Consider the following 18,225-nt stretch of genomic DNA (forward strand, 5'->3'; position numbering starts at 1 on the left):
AAAAAAAAAAAAGAGAGAGAGAGAGAGAGGAAAATTTACTGGTTGTATGTGCACAAGTAGATGAAAATTTTACTCGCACTGTCTCAAATTTTAGGGGCAAAACGCACCCATTCAGGAGCAGTCTGCACTGGAGCTGAACTGAGCGTGATGAGGAATTGAAGGAATTGAATCGCTGGACAACTCAGTTTCCCGTCAGCCCCTGCGAGCTTTACGTCGTTTTGCGTCAACTCCCCAGTCCCCCCACCATCAACGTTCTACAGAGGAAGAAAGGGGGAGACGGGCAGCCTGTACAGAACGCTGTAAGTGTAGTTTTTACTTGTGTCGGGTATTAAAATACACATAGATAGCTTAAACCTCTGCCGGTCTGGCTGCTAATAACACCCAACCTTGCCCCGGCTTTAGTTCACACAAATATGAGCGGCAGCGGGCGGCCCAGGGCCAGCTCATTCGCTGAGCCTCCCGGAGCTCCTGGATCCGCTGCAGCCGGTGCCGGATCAGCGGTCGCCGGCGGAAGCTCGACAGGAAAAACTGGGGCTTCACAAGCCACTGGAAGCAGCTCGACGGGCTTTGGGAAACTGCCTAGTGAGTATTGTTTGACATTTCTGCCACTAGCCCAGTGTACGTGTTACTGTAAAGGGACGGTTCGTGCGTCAATGTAGAAGAAATGTGTCGGAGAGTGTTTAATCTCGATCGTTGCCGCGAAGCTAACCTTAGCTGGTTAGCTCGCTGCACTTAGCTGTCCGGCTAACGTTAGCCGTGTTTTTCACTAAGGAGCCGCTGCGACCAAGGGCTTTTATCGCACAGCTAACACCGTCGGTTGCTGGGATTGGCAACTCAAGAACAAGCGCCGATATTTCGACATTAAATAAGGTTGTGTCAATTTTTCGGCAACGTTACCCAGTCGTTATTATTGCACTGTAACCCAAGGAGAGAGCTGATGTTAGCCGACGCTCCGATATATCAGTCATTAATATCAGATGCGGGAGCTAGGTAGCTTGCTAACGTTAGTACAGAGGAGGCTGAAAATGACCAGGGTTAACTTCTAGACGTCGTCCAAGTACAGATCAATCTTTACCAAAGTAGGGTAACGTTAGTGTACAGTGGGCTAGCCTGAATACATGGTAATTATTTTCAGTCGAATTTCCCCAAATTACTAAGTTCCAGCTGCTTATTAACTAACAAATATTGACCCTACCTTGCTGTTATCCAACTGTTTGTCCGGGCAACTACATATATGCAAACGTAAAAGCATCTATACGTTGTTTTAGACAGTTGGTCCAATATCCATCTCAGGTTATCTTTAATATCAGGAAAGTGAAAATGTACTTGTTTTATGTAATAGAAACAGTGTGGCACCTCTGTCTTTGGACTGTTGCCTGTGAATGTGTGAGTCACCACCCTCAGGTGGAAGAAGTTCTTAATTATAATGCATTTTTCTACACCATCATCAGAAGGTGTACAAAAAAAGAAGCTTTCATCACCTTAAGTAAACTATCTATGATTATGCCGATGGTTGAAAATGCTCACTTACCACACCATTTTGATGATTGCACTGTAAATCCTGGTTGGACAACAGCAAAGTCCTCCCAGTTGGTTTTGCTGATGTGATGACAAGAACTTGCAGAATGCTCAGGGGTCATGTAGCTCTGCAGCAGTGGCACTTGGCTGAAGATCTGAAGGTTTAAACAGAGGTGTGCATAAAGGCAGACTGCAGGACACCAAAGGAAATCGCTTGATTCAAATAACATTATTATAACAGGGTTGAAAAACTGGAGTTGCTTGGGGACCCAACAATAAAATAATACTCAGCTTGATCAATAACGGAGAGTTACAACAAGTGACCAAGAGGGAAAGATTAAAAATAAAAATGTATATAAGTAGCTGTGCAAAAAATGCTCTGCTGATATTAGCACTTGCAGTCATCGCCAGTAGACGTGATATGGCTCATTTACACGCATTGCTTTTAAATGCTAGATGACCTTTTCACTTATTCAGTTTTCTACAATATTTCAGTCTTGGTCTCCAGAATCCACTGAATTCAGGGGCAGCATTGTTTTTGTGTCAGGTGCCCTGGACCTTGCAGAAACCTAAACAAAAGTGTTGTTTTACATTAACAGTGCATGAACACTTGTGGAGGCAAAGTGGGTGGCAGCATCTGGCCTTTCATAAATCTATCTATATTATCATTTTCATATTTTGCCTCAACTGGATAGTTGATGACATAACCACTGGTGCCAGTCCTACCAAGAGAACTGGTGATTTGTTTCCATTTGTGTTTTGCCTATTTTATGTCCCCATAACCTCCTAAAGATGCATTGTAGTGAACTGAGTAGGTGATCACGACAAACAAACAAATACATTTTCATCAATTTTCTTCATTCCTATATCATAGTGAAGCATTATACCAAGTCTGTGATGATGATCACAACTGGCTCTTGCCTGGCTGTCACTCGCACTGCGTCAGAGGATATTTGCATAAAGTTTAGCCTTTCTCCTTTCCTCCCCTCTAGTGTGTAGTATGCGTTCTTTGAGTCTGCTGAGCTCGTGGCCCAAAGGCAGGTCTCATGTACAGTATGTGTGAACGGCCAGTAAGCTGTCTAAATATGAAAAGAAAACTCAATCTCTACCTTTTGGCCTTTTGTCCAAATTATCATGGCTGTTTTTACACCAAAACTAAGCCCTTTGGAGTGGATAAATCTAAAAACCCCAGGCTCAAATTTTAATGTTCATTTGAAAAGTAGAGCTTTTCCAAAAGGAAGATGTCTGACTGTTCAGGCATCGTCAGGTGCTGTGTAGTAGTAGCATTGCTATACTCTGCCAATTCTGCCAGTCACAATATCCAGGTTGTCATTAACCTATCTTAACTGTTGTTTAACACATGTAATAGTGATTTGATTGATGATTTCACTAACCGTTCTTTATTGACAGGTAGCATTAAAAATACATGACTGAATCACTATTTCATGCTCATTCACTTGTCCTACACCATAACCAAAAACATATGTCACTGAGGACAACTGAAAAACGGTACAAGTGATCAGTGAGAGCAGGTGGAACAAGAAATTGCTTATCCGTTTAGGCCAGTCAAGGCCTGTGTGGATAGTTGCCACGACAAATGCAAAATGATTACATTTGGCTAAACAAACATTAGTTGTACATTCAGTCTGACCCCCAAACCGTTACACATGTACCATAGTCTAAAACAACTGACTGTACAAGAAATTGAATACAGAGTGATCAGATTAGAATAGGAGCATAAATTCAACCATTTGTCACTTGGGGCTATTGGCACATTGCAGTGTTAACCTAACCCTAAAAATATGGTTCAATATTTCGCCCCCTAATTTCTGTTCTTGTGTGGGGTCATGCATGACAGACCATGTTAATGTCATCAGTTTTGACTTGTGTCTGACAACCATTTCAAAAGTATTAAGCTACTTAAGTTGGACCTGGGGGCCATTATATATCGTTACACCTTTTAAAATCCCAGTTGACTCCATCCAGCCTTCAACTCCTGGTCCTACACACACCTGTATTATTAGTAGCGTGGTAAATCGTTGAGAGAAAAGATGCATTGGTGCAGATCCAGTGACACCAACTTTAAATATAACCCATCCACATTAAATACATTTTCTCATCAATGTCATTGCGAAATTCAGTATTTGATTGGGCCTCAACAAAATATTTTGTGCCATACAGGCTTCTCGTTTTTTACATAGAAAAATATTAGTTACTATTATAGTAGAAATATAGTTATCATATTCAGAAATAAGATACAAAGCTTCCTTTGTAAGTCATACAGGTGGAAGATTTGCAGTATTGCAGCAGGAAAATGACAAATCAGATACATAATAATATAATGATAATATAATATGCACAATATATCCTGTACAAAATTGTATTCTAAATGTGCCATGCGTCTATAAATACCCTGGGCTGAGGAAAATAGTTGAGTCTGTACATTGCAAGAGCGCCATCTTGAGTCTGGGTGTCACAATAGGAGCATTAACTGTAAACTGTTGTGAATTGTGTACTCTTCCCGTCAGCAAACGTATAGACCACTGATGGAGTTATCTGTGATGCCTGTGATTTGTTACTGGTCAATTGATGCATCCTCCACTGAGCCTCCTCAGTAGTGGGTGTGTAGACGGGTGATGGATTAAAAGCCACACCCAGTGTAAATCCATTAGTATACACAATCAGGCCAGGTGCCATTATAAATCCCATAGGTCACTAATGGTGAAATACTAGTTGTAATTTATCTTGCATTTGCTGATTATTGTATCACGTTAAAAGTGTGCTTGGGTTTTACATTCACCAAAAAGCTCCAAGCTAATTACCTGTAAGTGTGGGTGTGTTGAAAGTCACTTTGCCCATCCCTTTTCTCTGACTCATCAGACTTGCACTGACGTATCAGAAACCAAAGCTCTGCACTGACAGCTGGGCAGAGTGCTCATCTGTGCATTCATTATTCAAGGGACTATCATGCCACAGCTGCTTCATATTTAATGTGGACCCCCCCCCCTAATCTTAACTTGTTTAAGAAGAGAGAAAGTGATGCTAAAAGGAAACACAGAGGAGCAGTGTATTTTGGAGCTGGAACACAGGAATGTGCAGGACCCACACAGTGACTGATCTCAAAAGCTAAATATTTCCTGCTGACCTGAGGGTAGAGATCAGATCTAGGCCAATCATGTGGATACGCTATCGGCTGCTGTTGACAGTTAACCTTGAAAAAGGTTTTTGTGGAAAACTGCCAAAAAAAGAAAAAGTGTATATTTGTTGTCTATCACTGATAATCAATTGGGGATAAAACATTTAATTTTAAACTTTATTTGAAATTATAACAGGTTTTCTTTTGCAGACGGAAATGGCAGGTGTTTGTGCCAAATTATGTTTTTTTTTTTGTTTGTTTATTTGTTTTTTGTCAGTTTATGGGAGAGACATAAATGCCTCATTGTTTGACTCCATTTTGAGACTTAGAGACCGACAAGAGATCAGGAGGGGTCCTGTTGAGACAGGCGAAGTGAGCAAGCCCAGGAAAATGGTAGCACTTCTGGGTGTGCTACTGTCCGCACAATTTCATCACAGGCTCTGACAAGCCTTTTGGCAATGGCCCTCTTTATTTTACTCCTCTTCCCCTCTCAGAGTCGTCGCTTCTGGTGTCGATTTGTCAAATCATTCTTGACCCAACACGTGCACGTGGAAAACACTGAGCAGCTACTTGACCCTAACTAGAGTGGCGGTTACAGTTACACCGTGAGCATCTCACTCTGCTTGATTTCCACCAGGTCAAATATTAGCCTGACACTGTTTAAAACATACAGTACATTGTTTTATTCTATGGAAAATCTTCTTTCTTTTATCAGTGCTCCATCTTTCATTTGACCCTTAAACTATGATGTGATCATATATGTGTGTGTATATATATATATATATATATATATTCTTTTTTTTTTACAGGGTCACTTGGCCAGTAGAACCTAATGGGTTTGACTTGTGTTATAATTAATCAAATCCAACCATCTTTTGAATTGATATAGCGGAAATCTGAAGCAGGGAAAATGTTCATCACATCACAACTGGTGTTTCTTGTTTAGAAGTTTAACCTCACACTGGTATGTTAGAAGACTTACTTTCATTTATTGCAGACTTCCATTATACTTTATATCATTTTCTTCCTAAACTACTTTACCTATGTGTTCTGAAACCTTCCTTACACCACAATCACCTGTTAGTATTGTAGCCCTTTAAAGAAAGTTCAATAGCAGCTACATCACCTATAACACTCAATTTGAAATATATACAACTGTGGTATGAACTTACATAATGGCAGAATATATATAGCATGTGATATTAACAGGAAAAAAAAGAGAAGACCAACTACAAGCGTGTGCTTAACTGACTCATGCTGAGATTACATCAATGCATCCGTGGGGCATGTGTATATTATTGGAACGGGTTAGGGGGGTAATTGAGATTGAAGTGGTGCAAGCGAAGCAAAAAATCTGGCTTCAAGGGAAACAGAAACTAATTTAATTGATAAATTTATCTGGTAATTACATTAGCGATGTTGTACTTTATGTGATGTGTTTGGAGTACATTTGGAGACTAATTGTGACAGCAGATTATTGAACTGAGACAGCAGTCTGACTCTGGTTGAACTTTAGCTGACCTGCATCATATGTGTGTCTCATGTATTTCGACTAGTCTGGCCCAGGGGAGCAGGGGAGAGTGTTGTGTGTGAAGTATCAGGAGCTCATTATCTGACAGTGCAGTGTGTCTGGGGAACCACCACATAGGTCACAACCATTAGAACAAGGAAGGAGAGCTTGTTGATGATTAGCTTCTCTCTGTCAGGGACACTGGTTCAAAAGCCCAACGGTGTGTTGGTGGATTTCTTACATATCTAAACATAACTCCATCCAGGAAAAATACTATTGCTTATTTCACCACAGTATATTTATAAAATAGATAGAGAACTACGGTAAATCTCTCGAGGGACTTTTTTTTTTTTTTTTTTTTACTATTTCTGAATCTCTCTGACAAGATGTACTTGTGCTTTCATTCACAGGAGACAGTGGCAAAGTGACGACAGTGGTAGCCACACCTGGCCAGGGCCCTGATCGCCCACAGGAAGTGTCCTACACAGACATAAAGGTTATAGGAAATGGCTCCTTTGGAGTGGTCTATCAGGCTCGCCTCATCGACAGCCAGGAGATGGTGGCAATTAAGAAGGTGCTCCAAGACAAGAGGTTTAAGGTATGTTTAGACAGAGGCACTCAGATAATTACAGTATAGCAAAGTACTATTGTCCAAATAAGAGTGTTTTATCTGCAGAACAGAAACGGTTGTTTTTGGTGTATGTAAATGTTCATTAGTTAATATTATAATTAGTTAACTGTACTTCTTCTGCAATTCACATTGTGGTTTTCTCTTTCATTCATCATTACAGAATAGGGAGCTGCAAATTATGAGGAAACTGGACCACTGCAACATTGTGAGGCTGCGTTATTTCTTCTACTCCAGTGGTGAGAAGGTGTGTATAGTACGAATCAAGTTTCCAGATGGAGCACTCTGCCTCCACACCCAGCCATTTTTATGGTGCATGCATCAAGGATGATTCATAGACATGTCCTGGACTAGTACAACTATGTCTGTATTGTAACATAAAGTCAGATACTTGAACTGAGTTACTCAGGTCATTGTGGAGGTTTTGCTTTTCTGCTAAATGTATCTGCATCTGAAGCACAAGTTATATCACCTTAAATTGAAAAGGAAGAAAGGTTAATGAACAGTCTCAGCAAATAGTAGAGTTAATGGATTTGTGAATCACTGACCAATTACCTTTTCCTTAACTTCTGATCTCTGACTTTATAAACAAGAAAATGTGTCTCTGAATTCCTTAGATCAAATTATTGTCACCACTCATTATGTAAAAAGTTAGAATTCATCCATCATGTTTCAGCATTAGAGATTTTATGGTTTATGAAAGCGCTTTTCCACTCACGGTACGGCTCGGTTTTAGGTGCTTTTCAATTACAGCTGAGTTCTTAATAGTACCTCCTCAGCGGGGGCGGGGTCGTCATATCACGGCGGCTGTGGCCGTGTCGTCTGGCTCTCTTTTTTCGATCCTCTCGTCAGCTCTGAACTCGCTTGTCTGCACCTCAATCACAGACCACAGCCTGGTTTTCCATGCAGCAGTCATTTATCTCGCATGAAAGAACAACAACAGTCTCAATACAAATCAGTGGTCACTGTTGTTGGTGTGTTTTTAAAATTAGCAGGTTAGATTCTCATGTCAGAAGTCGCACTCATGACTCTTCCAGTGACAACGATCTGGCCAATCAGTGGAAGGCAGACGATTGATGTCATGTTTTAGTATCGCTTCGGCTTGCTTGGAACCCGGGCTGAGGCGTTACCAAAAAAGTACCAGGTACCAGGTACTAGTGGAAAACCGAAAAAAAACAAGTAGAGCCGCGCCGTGCTGTGCCGTACCGCACTAGTGGAAAAGCGCCATAAATTAACATTGCCGTTGGTGTCATTGAACATGAATATTCTCCTCTGCATTTGAGTCAAGCAGGGCTTTCATTATACTTTTGCAGTGTTTACTATAACAGTCTAATTATTTCTTTTTACTTTCATAATGGCTCATGTCGTGTATAATTGTTTATATGGTTAGGATTATTTATTGAGTCATTGTTTACAGCAAATATTAATTTAAGTGGATGTAAAGGATAAGCATTTCTTTCTTATTTCCTCTTATTGTTTCAGTTGTATAGCTAACAGCTGCAGTAACTTTTTTTTTTCTTCTTCTTACTTTTATACCTTGTATAAACGGCACATTTTAGGCTCATTTGTTGCGTAGGTTATGCTGCCTTAACGACTTGCTTTTGTTCCTTCTTTCCAGAAAGATGAGGTGTATTTGAATCTGGTGCTGGACTATGTCCCTGAAACAGTGTACAGGGTGGCTCGGCATTTCAACAAGGCCAAGACTACCATCCCCATCATCTATGTTAAGGTGGGTAGGCACAAAAACACACACAAAACACTGTGTGCTCCTGGGTGTTTTCCTTTGCTGTTCTCACCACACCACTCAAGTTCATCTATTTAGGGATGACACACTACATGTCTGCATACATCACAAGTGAAATGTGCAGAACATCATCTGTAAATCATCATTGTCTGGCCTGTCCAACCACAGGTGCACAGGAGGTTGTGTTTTCACCCATGCCTGTTTATTTAACAGCTGGGTATGGAATTTTAGTCGGCATTGTCTGCAAGTGATGTGGGATTGATACATCTGAAATGCATTGTAGCTTTAACTCAGAACGCTGTATTCATTAGTTTTTGGGAAGCCTTGACTTGCCCTGACAAACAACATCGCCTTCATGTGCTGCCTTTCTGGGAAACAGTCAGAAGACAAACAGATCATGTATAAACTGTCAGAGAGGCATCTGCTTTACAAGTCGGAGAATTGTTCATCTTGAAACATAAATCTGTGCTCTTTTTGAAGTATGCTATCGTAAATATTTAATTCTAAAATGATGAGACTTGTAAGTAGTCCTCTGCAGCTCTGAAATGGGATATAGCCAATAATTTCACCAAGACAAATAGGTCTGATTTGTACCAGGGCTGTACGTTAACTTTTTGAGCACATAGCACTGGTTCTACAGAGGGTGATCATTTTGAAGCACAGGCTGGAAAAGTTGTAGCACAGGTATTATAAAAATGCTCGTTACAACCTCTAAAAACAATAAGTAGTGAATTTCATCACTAAAACACACTGCAAAAGGAAATTAATGCATATTATGCAACCAAAAGACTGACACCTAATGCTTTGTTACTAATGGACATTAGAAATAAGTCAATGTCCAACTTTTTAATCATAAACTCCTATAGGTATTAGAATCAATGTTAACAGCTGCGTTCATTCCTTTCCATCACAACTCTGCAGGCGTCTGTAGTGGCCATATTGTCAGGGCTAAAATGTGTCAGAGACCAACAAGGCTTCAGGAGGAACATGTGAGATTTGAATAGTAAATGCAAACCATTAGTATAAAGGCAGATAGCCTACAGCAATAATATTATATGCACAATGAAATGTGTAGTCTACTGATGTACTTCAACAAAGTAAAATAGGAGCAGGAAGAGAAATTGGTAATAAAAAGGATGCAATCTAGCTATAGGATACACTTCAACCTTCATCACAGGCTTTTTGTGAATGGAGAACTTTGTCCTCCTGAAGCTGCCGTACATCTGACAGTTCACCACATGAAACATTCGCAGTTGCGGACACAGTTTACAGCGACTCGTCTGATAGTCACTGTCAGCGACACTGTCAGATTGTCCCACTCTTTGTCTATGAAAAAAAACACCAGCGAGTTTGATCCGATCACGGGAAGAGTGGGACAGCCCTTTACAGAATACCAGTGCGATGATGCTGCATTCAATACAACTCGGCAACACGGGTCAAACCCGTCCTGTACTGGTTCAAACCGGGACCCTTTTTAGAGAGTGAATGTTGCCATCTCTTCAACTCATGGCCTCCATTCAGAGAAAACACACACACAAGCGACTCGCAAAGCTGCCGCACGCGTGCTACAACAAATTAATTAATTGCACAGACATTTTTTATAATAGCACGTGCGTAAATATGTCGCTCGCCCTGTGTACTATTTATACTTTTTTCATAGGTAACCCCAGATAATAAAAGGTATAAGATTTGAATATTTCATCTTCATCTTTTGATTTTAGTCTCCTGGGTTTTTGTGCAATTTTTTACTTTTTATTTGATAGAAACTGAAGGAGAATTTTTGTTCAATAATTGCCTGTGGAGGTAATAAACAACCGAGTATTTTCCCGTTTGTTTTTCACAGACAGCGTACTGTTTAAGGGTTATGAAAGCAAAAAGGGAAAGATGGCCCCACGGGAATTAACGTGTTTGCAACACACTCGGTTCCCTGTCTTAAAGGGTGCTCATTTCAGGAAGAGTGTTTGTGTGTTTACTGTGTCTGCAGAAGCAGAGAGGACATTATAGCTGTCTCATGGCCCATTTCCCTACCTCAGCCCTGCTGCTCCCCCGTGGCTTTGAGATGCATACTGATCTCTCCCTCTTTCCTCTCCTCTGTCATCCCTCCTTCCTCCGGCGACACACTTCAATCACAGCGTGTCCCAGTCTCCTTCTTTTCCCCATCCTTGCCCTGCGGGTCTCATGTTTTTATCATGTCTCTCATTGTCTCCCCTCCTTCCTCACCCATCTCCCATCTCTTCCCCCTCTCTTTCTCTCTTGCTCTCTCTGCACCCTTTTCAACCATCATCTCTCATGCCTCAGTCATCTTGTCTTTAATCATTTTGTAATCTGTAGCCGGCCTGCTGTCACTGCATCATGTGGGTAATAATGATGATAATGGTGATGATGATGGTGGTTTCATATTAAGATGCTTACAGTCTGCATTCCACAGACACACTAAATGGGGGCAGACTAGGATGTGTAGTCAAATGTGAAACAGGGGTTGGATTAGGGCGGTTACACATCTTCAGGGAGTTTTTTTTTCTACCCTTTTGTTGTTTGATGCAGCATGCAGGGTCATGTTTCTAAATGAAAACACAAGATGTTTTTGTTTTTTTAATGCATGTGCACAAACACCAAATCATGGACCATTATAAATGAGTGTGTACTCATAAAATAAAGATATTTTTCTTTTTTCCTATGACTCAGTAGAGGGGTCCTGTAGGTGACTCGACCTACGCTGAGGTCACTTGAGGTCACCCAAGACCAGCAGTCTCAGAACGAGTAACCTGACACTTGAAATGTCATCGTAACTAATACTCAAATGTAATTGGTTGATTCAACCATCCAGTTACTGCCACGTATCTGTGTCTAGGTTGCATTAATTTGACAATTGATTGAATTTGAAAATTATCCTAGAAAACACTGTAAATGTGCTAATTCTAGGATGTTTTTCCCTACTGGTTTTCCATTATTCTCTCATATTTTGTCTGATAGGATCATGAAATGGAAATTAAATTGTTATTAATCTTCCAATATGTGTGTGATCCTGTTGAGAAAAGACTGGCGGGCATTATTCCAACCCTCTCTGTCCCCCCTACCCTCAGGTGTACATGTACCAGCTGTTCCGCAGTCTGGCTTATATCCATTCCCAGGGCGTGTGTCACAGAGACATCAAGCCCCAGAACCTCCTTGTGGACCCAGAGACGGCCATCCTCAAACTCTGTGACTTTGGCAGGTCAGTAACAGACACCGCCTCTGAACATGTCTGCCTGTTCTCCATTGTGGTAACTGTCTGTCTCAGTATGCACCGTCTCTTCCTCAAGTCTTAACTTTTCCCTTCTATGATAGTCACATGATCTTCGTACCTTTCTGTTTTAGTCACTTACATGCAGCATTTTTTTTAAAACCAACACACTGAGAATGTAAAGGCTTCTTTTGACCGCCGCTCTCCTCTTCAGCTGTCTGATTTTCTGCCTCGCTTTCTCATCTACCACCTTCTAGTGCTAAGCAGCTTGTTCGAGGGGAGCCAAATGTGTCCTATATCTGCTCACGGTACTATCGTGCCCCAGAGCTCATCTTTGGTGCCACCGACTACACATCCAACATTGACATCTGGTCGGCCGGCTGTGTGCTGGCTGAGCTGCTGCTGGGCCAGCCCATCTTCCCTGGGGACAGTGGTGTGGACCAGCTAGTAGAGATCATCAAGGTACAGTGAAGATACTATAAGCAGTGCAGGAAAACCAGCTAATGGCACAAGCCTCGAGATGAAACAAGACATGGTATTAAGATTGGTAGTGAAACCTGTTTTGGCACAGCCTGACCTTGCAATGTCGCTGTCTGTTTGGGTTTTACAATCGAGTCATTACTTGGGACTAACCAACTATGGAAAAAGAGACAGACTGAAACTGGTTAATAAAGTGTTTGGCTAACAAATGGAGAGCAGTCGATAAGAGTGACAATCACCCCTCCTCCCTGTTGTTCACAGGCATGAAGGACATGGCTATAATTGTGATTAATTTGAGTGAATATTTACGTTTCACCTTGTTTGTCAGGTTCTGGGGACACCAACAAGGGAGCAGATCCGGGAGATGAACCCAAACTACACAGAGTTCAAATTCCCACAGATCAAAGCACACCCTTGGACAAAGGTATGTTCATTTTGTTGGAGTTGATTAAATGCTGCATGAAAACCATGCAGTCTCTCGCTGAGTTTGTAGTATTTATGGATATTAAAACAACTTGTTTGCTCTTTACTAGATAGGAAATATGTCACAAGAATAAATAAACAAGAATGGGACCCAGCTTGTACAAAACAGATTTTGGAAGGTTTATGTAAATAGACTTAGTCTTTTGTTTTCAAAATGGTATCAACACTTTTTTTTGCAATCCTCATATTTTTGGAAGAATAGCTCTTGAATTTACATAAACACAAATTCCTGGTGGGACCGACTCTCTCCCTGTATTAACACACTAAACACTAAATTGCAGTGTTTACTTTCTCCGTTCCATCAGGTGTTTAAACCCCGAACCCCACCAGAGGCCATTGCCCTCTGCTCTCGACTGCTGGAATACACGCCGGTGACCCGGCTCTCACCTCTGGAGGCATGTGCACACGCCTTCTTCGATGAACTGCGCCAGCCCAACACCCGCCTGCCCAGCGGACGAGAACTGCCGCTCCTCTTCAACTTCAGTCCCGTTGGTCAGTTTGTGTCCTGGGCTTAAATCTGTACAGTGTATCACATATATTTGACCTTTGATGACTTTCACTTCATGTGCAATTAAACATTTTACTTGTCTTTGTTTGCCCTTTCAGAGCTGTCTATCCAGCCCCAGTTGAACTCCACGCTCATTCCTCCTCACGCTCGCGCACAGACATCACCTGCCTCACACGGTAAGATTGGCTCCATGAAATCCTTCTCCTTTTGATGCTACAGTTTTCTTTGAAAGAGATATTGCTTTATTTATTAATTTAATAGCAGTTGTTATTGTGCGGTCTGTATTTTGGCCCATAGGAAATTAAAAACATTCTGATGCTGACCTGTATACCTGTTGTCCAAATACTTATTGCCAATAGACTTAATATCTCATCATTATGAATATCACCCAGAACTGTTATAGAAACACATTTTAGTCAATTCATAGATGGTTTGAAACAGTGAAATGTATTCTTTGATTATTATTTAATGTAATTATTTATCTCAAAGGCTGAGCTTGGTGAGATTTATTTCGGCAGTAACAACTGTATTCCCTCTCTCCCCCTGCAGAGGGCAGTGTGTCAGACAGTACCGCCCAGCCCAGCTCAGCACCCGGATCCATCAACAACAGCACCTGAGCATCCATCCCTCTGTCATCCTTTCTTTTTTTGTCTTCCCCCGTTTTCCATTTCTCTCCTCTGCTCTTCTCCCTCTCAACCTTCCTCTTGGCTCCAAACCTTTTAAAATAGAAAAAAAAAAAACTATACACACCCACATAAACACTCAGCATTGCTATTTACCCTGAATGTTAACCATTTCCAATAGAGAGCTATTTCTGTGGCTGCTAGCTTCAGGAGGATGTGGGTTGTTTTAAGGAGGTTTAGGTAGCCACGCTTGGGCTTGATATAAGCTGCAGTTCTGAGTCCAGGGTGGCTGGTGTCTGGCCTGTTAGAATAAAGAAACACCACATTGGATGGGTAGGATGTTTGGGAGATGAGGAGGGGGTTGTACATGTTGTGTGGATTTTCTGTATTATAATCAACATTTGACTTTTATCCCCTTTTATGTTCTTTTTATTTGTATTAGCTAATTTTAAGTGTGGCCGTGGTGCCATTGAACGGGGTTTCGATTGGCTATGGACTTGAGAATGAGGGCCGCATGTTAGGCCTGGCTAATATTGACAATCATCCTTAGTAGGGACAAAAATGGCACACTTGGACTGTACATAGTGTTTGATCGTACAACCTACTGTGTAGACTGGTGGCTTTTCTGTCATTTTTCTACCCCCAAACTCTTCTCAAGTATTGTCAGTTCGCCCGGCCCAGCGGTGAACGAATGTGAATAATTTTTTTAAAAACTCCCAGTTTGATACCAGACAGAAAACATTGGCTAATTTATGTCATTTTAGATAAGAGGTGGTTTTAAATTTTATTACAAAGCAGGGCACCACAGCCTGTCTTTACTCTTTTTCTTTTTGAATAGCTCCTCAACTGCCTTTTATGTGAATGAGAGGGAGCTTTATATGAGCAGAGTGCACACACCTTCAGTTTCTTCAGTATAAGCTCATAGTTGTCATGTTGGTTAAGCTGGAAACCAAGCGTTTCACGTTGATTCTTGAGTAAGTATTGCACATCTCCAAAGGGAGTAGAGGGGAAGCAAAGGGGTGAGTTATGTGTACTGTCCAGCTGCGAACATAACCTCACACGGAGGGAGCCGTTGGTGTGGGGCTCCATTTGCATCTAATACCGAAGCCTCAATGTCTCAAATGTCATAAACACAGTAGCCAAGCACTGTAGGGCGGACCGTCGGCTCATTAATTATGTCACTTTTCATGATGTTACGTTTCATATCAGCTTGATTATGTCAAAAGATGTGACGTCAGGCGCAGAGGGTACAGAGAGGCTGCTGCTCACCTGGCTAGTCGGTGTCATTTCGGCTACTATATACAGTTACTGTTTGTGCAGGAGGAAGACTCTGTGAATGAATTTTGTTTGCTGTGTCTAAGAGATTTGTTAAGACCCTCTTCGCCCCCCACCCCCTCCCAAACAGCCTGCCTTCGACGCTCATATCATGTTCTTTGCATCCCGCAGTGGTGTTAGGAACTGATCTGGACTGATTCACGCAGCCTAGCGGTCCACTGTCGGCATGGACTCGTTTCTTTCTTCCACCAAGCAAACGTGCATGTTCAGCCCAAGATGACCACACTATATTACTTCCACTAATATCAGTAATAATCTGACCAGAAAACGATGCTCAAACCCCTGGAACCCAACAGCTTTTGGAGCCTCCCCCGATTCCTCTTTGCTCTCATCCCTCTGCCTTCTGCTTCCCTCTTTCCTCTTCCTTTTTTTCACTGCTAAACTGTAAATATCAAGTATCTTTTATTTTATTTTGTTATTTTTGTTATTATTGTTATTCTATTGTTGATCTTGTAATTTTTTTTTTCTCTAGTAGACCGGTGCAGCAGCGGCCGGACTGTTTATCCTCAGTCGCAGTCTGTAAATACGATTTCATTTCAGTCCCTGGTTCACAAGGGGAAAAACAGAACAAAATGTTTCATTTTAATTCTCTCTCCCTCCACTTCTCTCTTCACAACTTTCCCTCTTCCCCCATAAATGTTGTCATAACTGTTTTATTTATTGTATTGTGTTTTTTGGGGGGTGGGAGTGGGGGAATCTTTTCTTTTCCACATGGGTGGTAAAAATTTAGGGATTTGTTTGTTTTGTTTTTTTTTTTGTTTTAAATTCCAAATTTCAGTCTCGTAATGATGTCACATGCAAAACGATTTCACATCCAAGATACTGTACTCAGATCCAGATGTTGGAGTGTGCTGTTCAATCAGTGTGGACACAGCTGCACGTTGGCCAACAGGTCAAACTCCAGTTTTCCATTTAACTTCAATGTGAAGGGAATGTTACAAACCTCTGGATCTATGGGGTTGTGGTGTTGGGAGGGAGCGTGGATCACTGTGTGTTTGTGTGTGCGTGTGTGTGAGTGTCGTGTGTGTGTGTGTGTGTGTGTCTTTGTCTGGAGGAGAGGAGAAAAATCGATCTGTCCATTGACATGTATCATCTCCTATGTCCAACCGTCTCCTGTGTTCCCTCGCTGTGAGTCTTATGAGTGTAACGGGTTTGACCTGTTGATTGTGTGTATGTTTCACAAATTCTTTGTGAGTCTTTTGAGCACAGCTGCAGGGAATGTATGTGTGTGTATGTGTGTGCGTGCGTGTGTTAGCAAAGCATGGACATTATTCTCTGTATTTTCCTAAATGAAGAGCTGACTTAATGTGCTGTTTCATGTTTTTTTTTGTTTCCATCTTCTGATCTGTCACACTTAGTTTTTAATTTGCTGTGACCCTGCTCTTTTATCACCCTTGTCTGAGGGGAAAAATGTCACTGTTGGGAACAGAACGGTTGGATAAAGGAGATGACGAACAGCGAGGAATGGAGGGAGAGAGACAGTTTTTGTTTGTTGGTATAAATAATTAAACTCATTAATAAAGTGATGAAACTGTTCCTGTCTCACATTCATGATTCCCGAATAAATGCTGTTTTTACACAATAAAAGTGTTGATAAATGTAATAGAGACTAAGTGGGGATGCACCATGAAGCACAACTGTAAGATACATGAGTTCTTCAGCTTTGTCCTCACTGGCCTGAAAGACTGCAGAAACTGGATTTTTAAAACCATTCAATAATGTGTTTTTGTTGAAGGTCCAGGTAGTTAATCATTAGCGATGCATCGATAAGAGGGTTTTAGGACTGATAGTGATAGAGCTAATCTGATTGACCTGATCATGAGCCGCTCTGCTAGTGTTAGTCTGGTTGCTGAGGTACCAGGGAGTGTTTTAAGATTGCTTGGTTTTTATTGTGAAACACTATATCATTACAATATTACGTCAGCTGCTCACATTTCACGTGTCCATTGGCTTCAGCATAGAGAGTGAGAGGAAAAGTGGATCAATATGGGCCAAGCAGCTTCATTTTGTGCCGTGTCCTTGTAGCAGGTTAGTCCTGCCATGCTGCAATAAGCATTCTTTGCTTTCTTAAGAGTATTTCTCTTCTTTTCAACTACAGTTCACAAAGTGCAAAAGAGGCCTGGAGATATTGTTGTGTGGTTCTGGCTGATAAAACTGAGCCATCCTTCAGATCTGGTGAAAATGACTGATGCATCTTGCATTTTTCCTCTTCCTGCTGGCAAGTCAGGATGCAATCTGTTTTCAGTCAAACATGTGAGGAGGCTAAGAGCAAGTTTACATTCAGCTTTTCTTTTTTCTTGCTCTGGCTAGTTGTACCTCCCACTTCACCCAATTTCTAAGCTACTTTTAATGACATACAATTATCCCCTTTCTCCTACAAAAAACACCCGTACTTATACTGAATATTAAGTAGGGTGAATGTAATGCACTGATGTTGGTGTAGCATTCAGAATAACCCAAACATTATTGACTTGCTTATCATGCATGAGTCAAAGGGATTAATGAAATAAAGCACTGTGAGTCGGGTGCAGTGGTGAACTCTGGAAAAGACCAGTAGGATGATGAAATCAGAGTGGTTGTTATGGGAACCATGCTATTGCAAATGTCAGTGAAAATGTTTTTTTGACCTTGACTGATGAAATCCTACACAGTTCTGACTGTATCAGGCACGTGAGGAGGGATGAAGGGTGTGTGGGGTCCTGGGCTGGTTCTGACAGTTAACATGCTGCTACTGATTTGACTCGATGGTACATATCAGTGACACCCTGCCTCCGCCTTTGTCTCCGACGTGTAGCCTCACTTTTGTTTCAAGTTATCAGAGCATCGCGTTGCATTCAGGTCTCATTTGGCTCCGTGACTTCAAGGACCCTCAGCATGCAGCTCAAACACGGCTGAATATCTTCACAGCTGCCTAACAAGGAGCGAGGAAGTCTCTCCCACACAACTGTCTCAAAGCAATTCCGATTTCTCATTCAGACAAGAATCTGCTGTTCACTGCTGTAAAAGAGGAGCAGGATTTAATGAAGTCTCAGGGTGT

At 41.5% G+C, this 18,225-nt stretch overlaps 1 protein-coding gene across 2 annotated transcripts; it reads left to right on the forward strand.

Annotated features, from left to right (window-relative positions):
• The first annotated feature begins 233 nt into the window (after positions 1-233).
• On the forward strand, positions 234-16,723 carry gsk3ab (glycogen synthase kinase 3 alpha b). 2 transcript variants are annotated; one of them, XM_085801663.1, is made up of 11 exons: positions 234-299; positions 403-591; positions 6,578-6,762; positions 6,956-7,039; positions 8,411-8,521; positions 11,620-11,750; positions 12,017-12,221; positions 12,568-12,663; positions 13,028-13,214; positions 13,329-13,406; positions 13,780-16,723. In XM_085801663.1, exons 2-11 carry the CDS (start codon positions 414-416, stop codon positions 13,845-13,847), a joined length of 1,323 nt encoding a protein of 440 aa, XP_085657789.1. In that variant the 5' UTR covers positions 234-299; positions 403-413; the 3' UTR covers positions 13,848-16,723. The 2 variants fall into 2 exon arrangements, with proteins under 2 accessions (XP_085657789.1, XP_085657790.1); XM_085801664.1 differs by having other exon boundaries at positions 403-582; positions 6,575-6,762.
• Positions 16,724-18,225: the final 1,502 nt, after the last annotated feature.

The sequence above is a fragment of the Trachurus japonicus genome, chromosome 16, assembly GCF_045865225.1.
Source record: "Trachurus japonicus isolate A0001 chromosome 16, Traja_1.0".
In the NCBI taxonomy this organism is placed as follows: domain Eukaryota; kingdom Metazoa; phylum Chordata; class Actinopteri; order Carangiformes; family Carangidae; genus Trachurus; species Trachurus japonicus.

Bases quoted from the DNA above. Each gene is read 5' to 3' on its own strand.
- gsk3ab (XM_085801663.1), top strand. From the start codon at position 414: ATGAGCGGCAGCGGGCGGCCCAGGGCCAGCTCATTCGCTGAGCCTCCC. The intron at 8,522-11,619 runs GTGGGTAGGCAC...CCCTACCCTCAG, and splicing joins TCCCCATCATCTATGTTAAG to GTGTACATGTACCAGCTGTT. The intron at 11,751-12,016 runs GTCAGTAACAGA...ACCACCTTCTAG, and splicing joins AAACTCTGTGACTTTGGCAG to TGCTAAGCAGCTTGTTCGAG.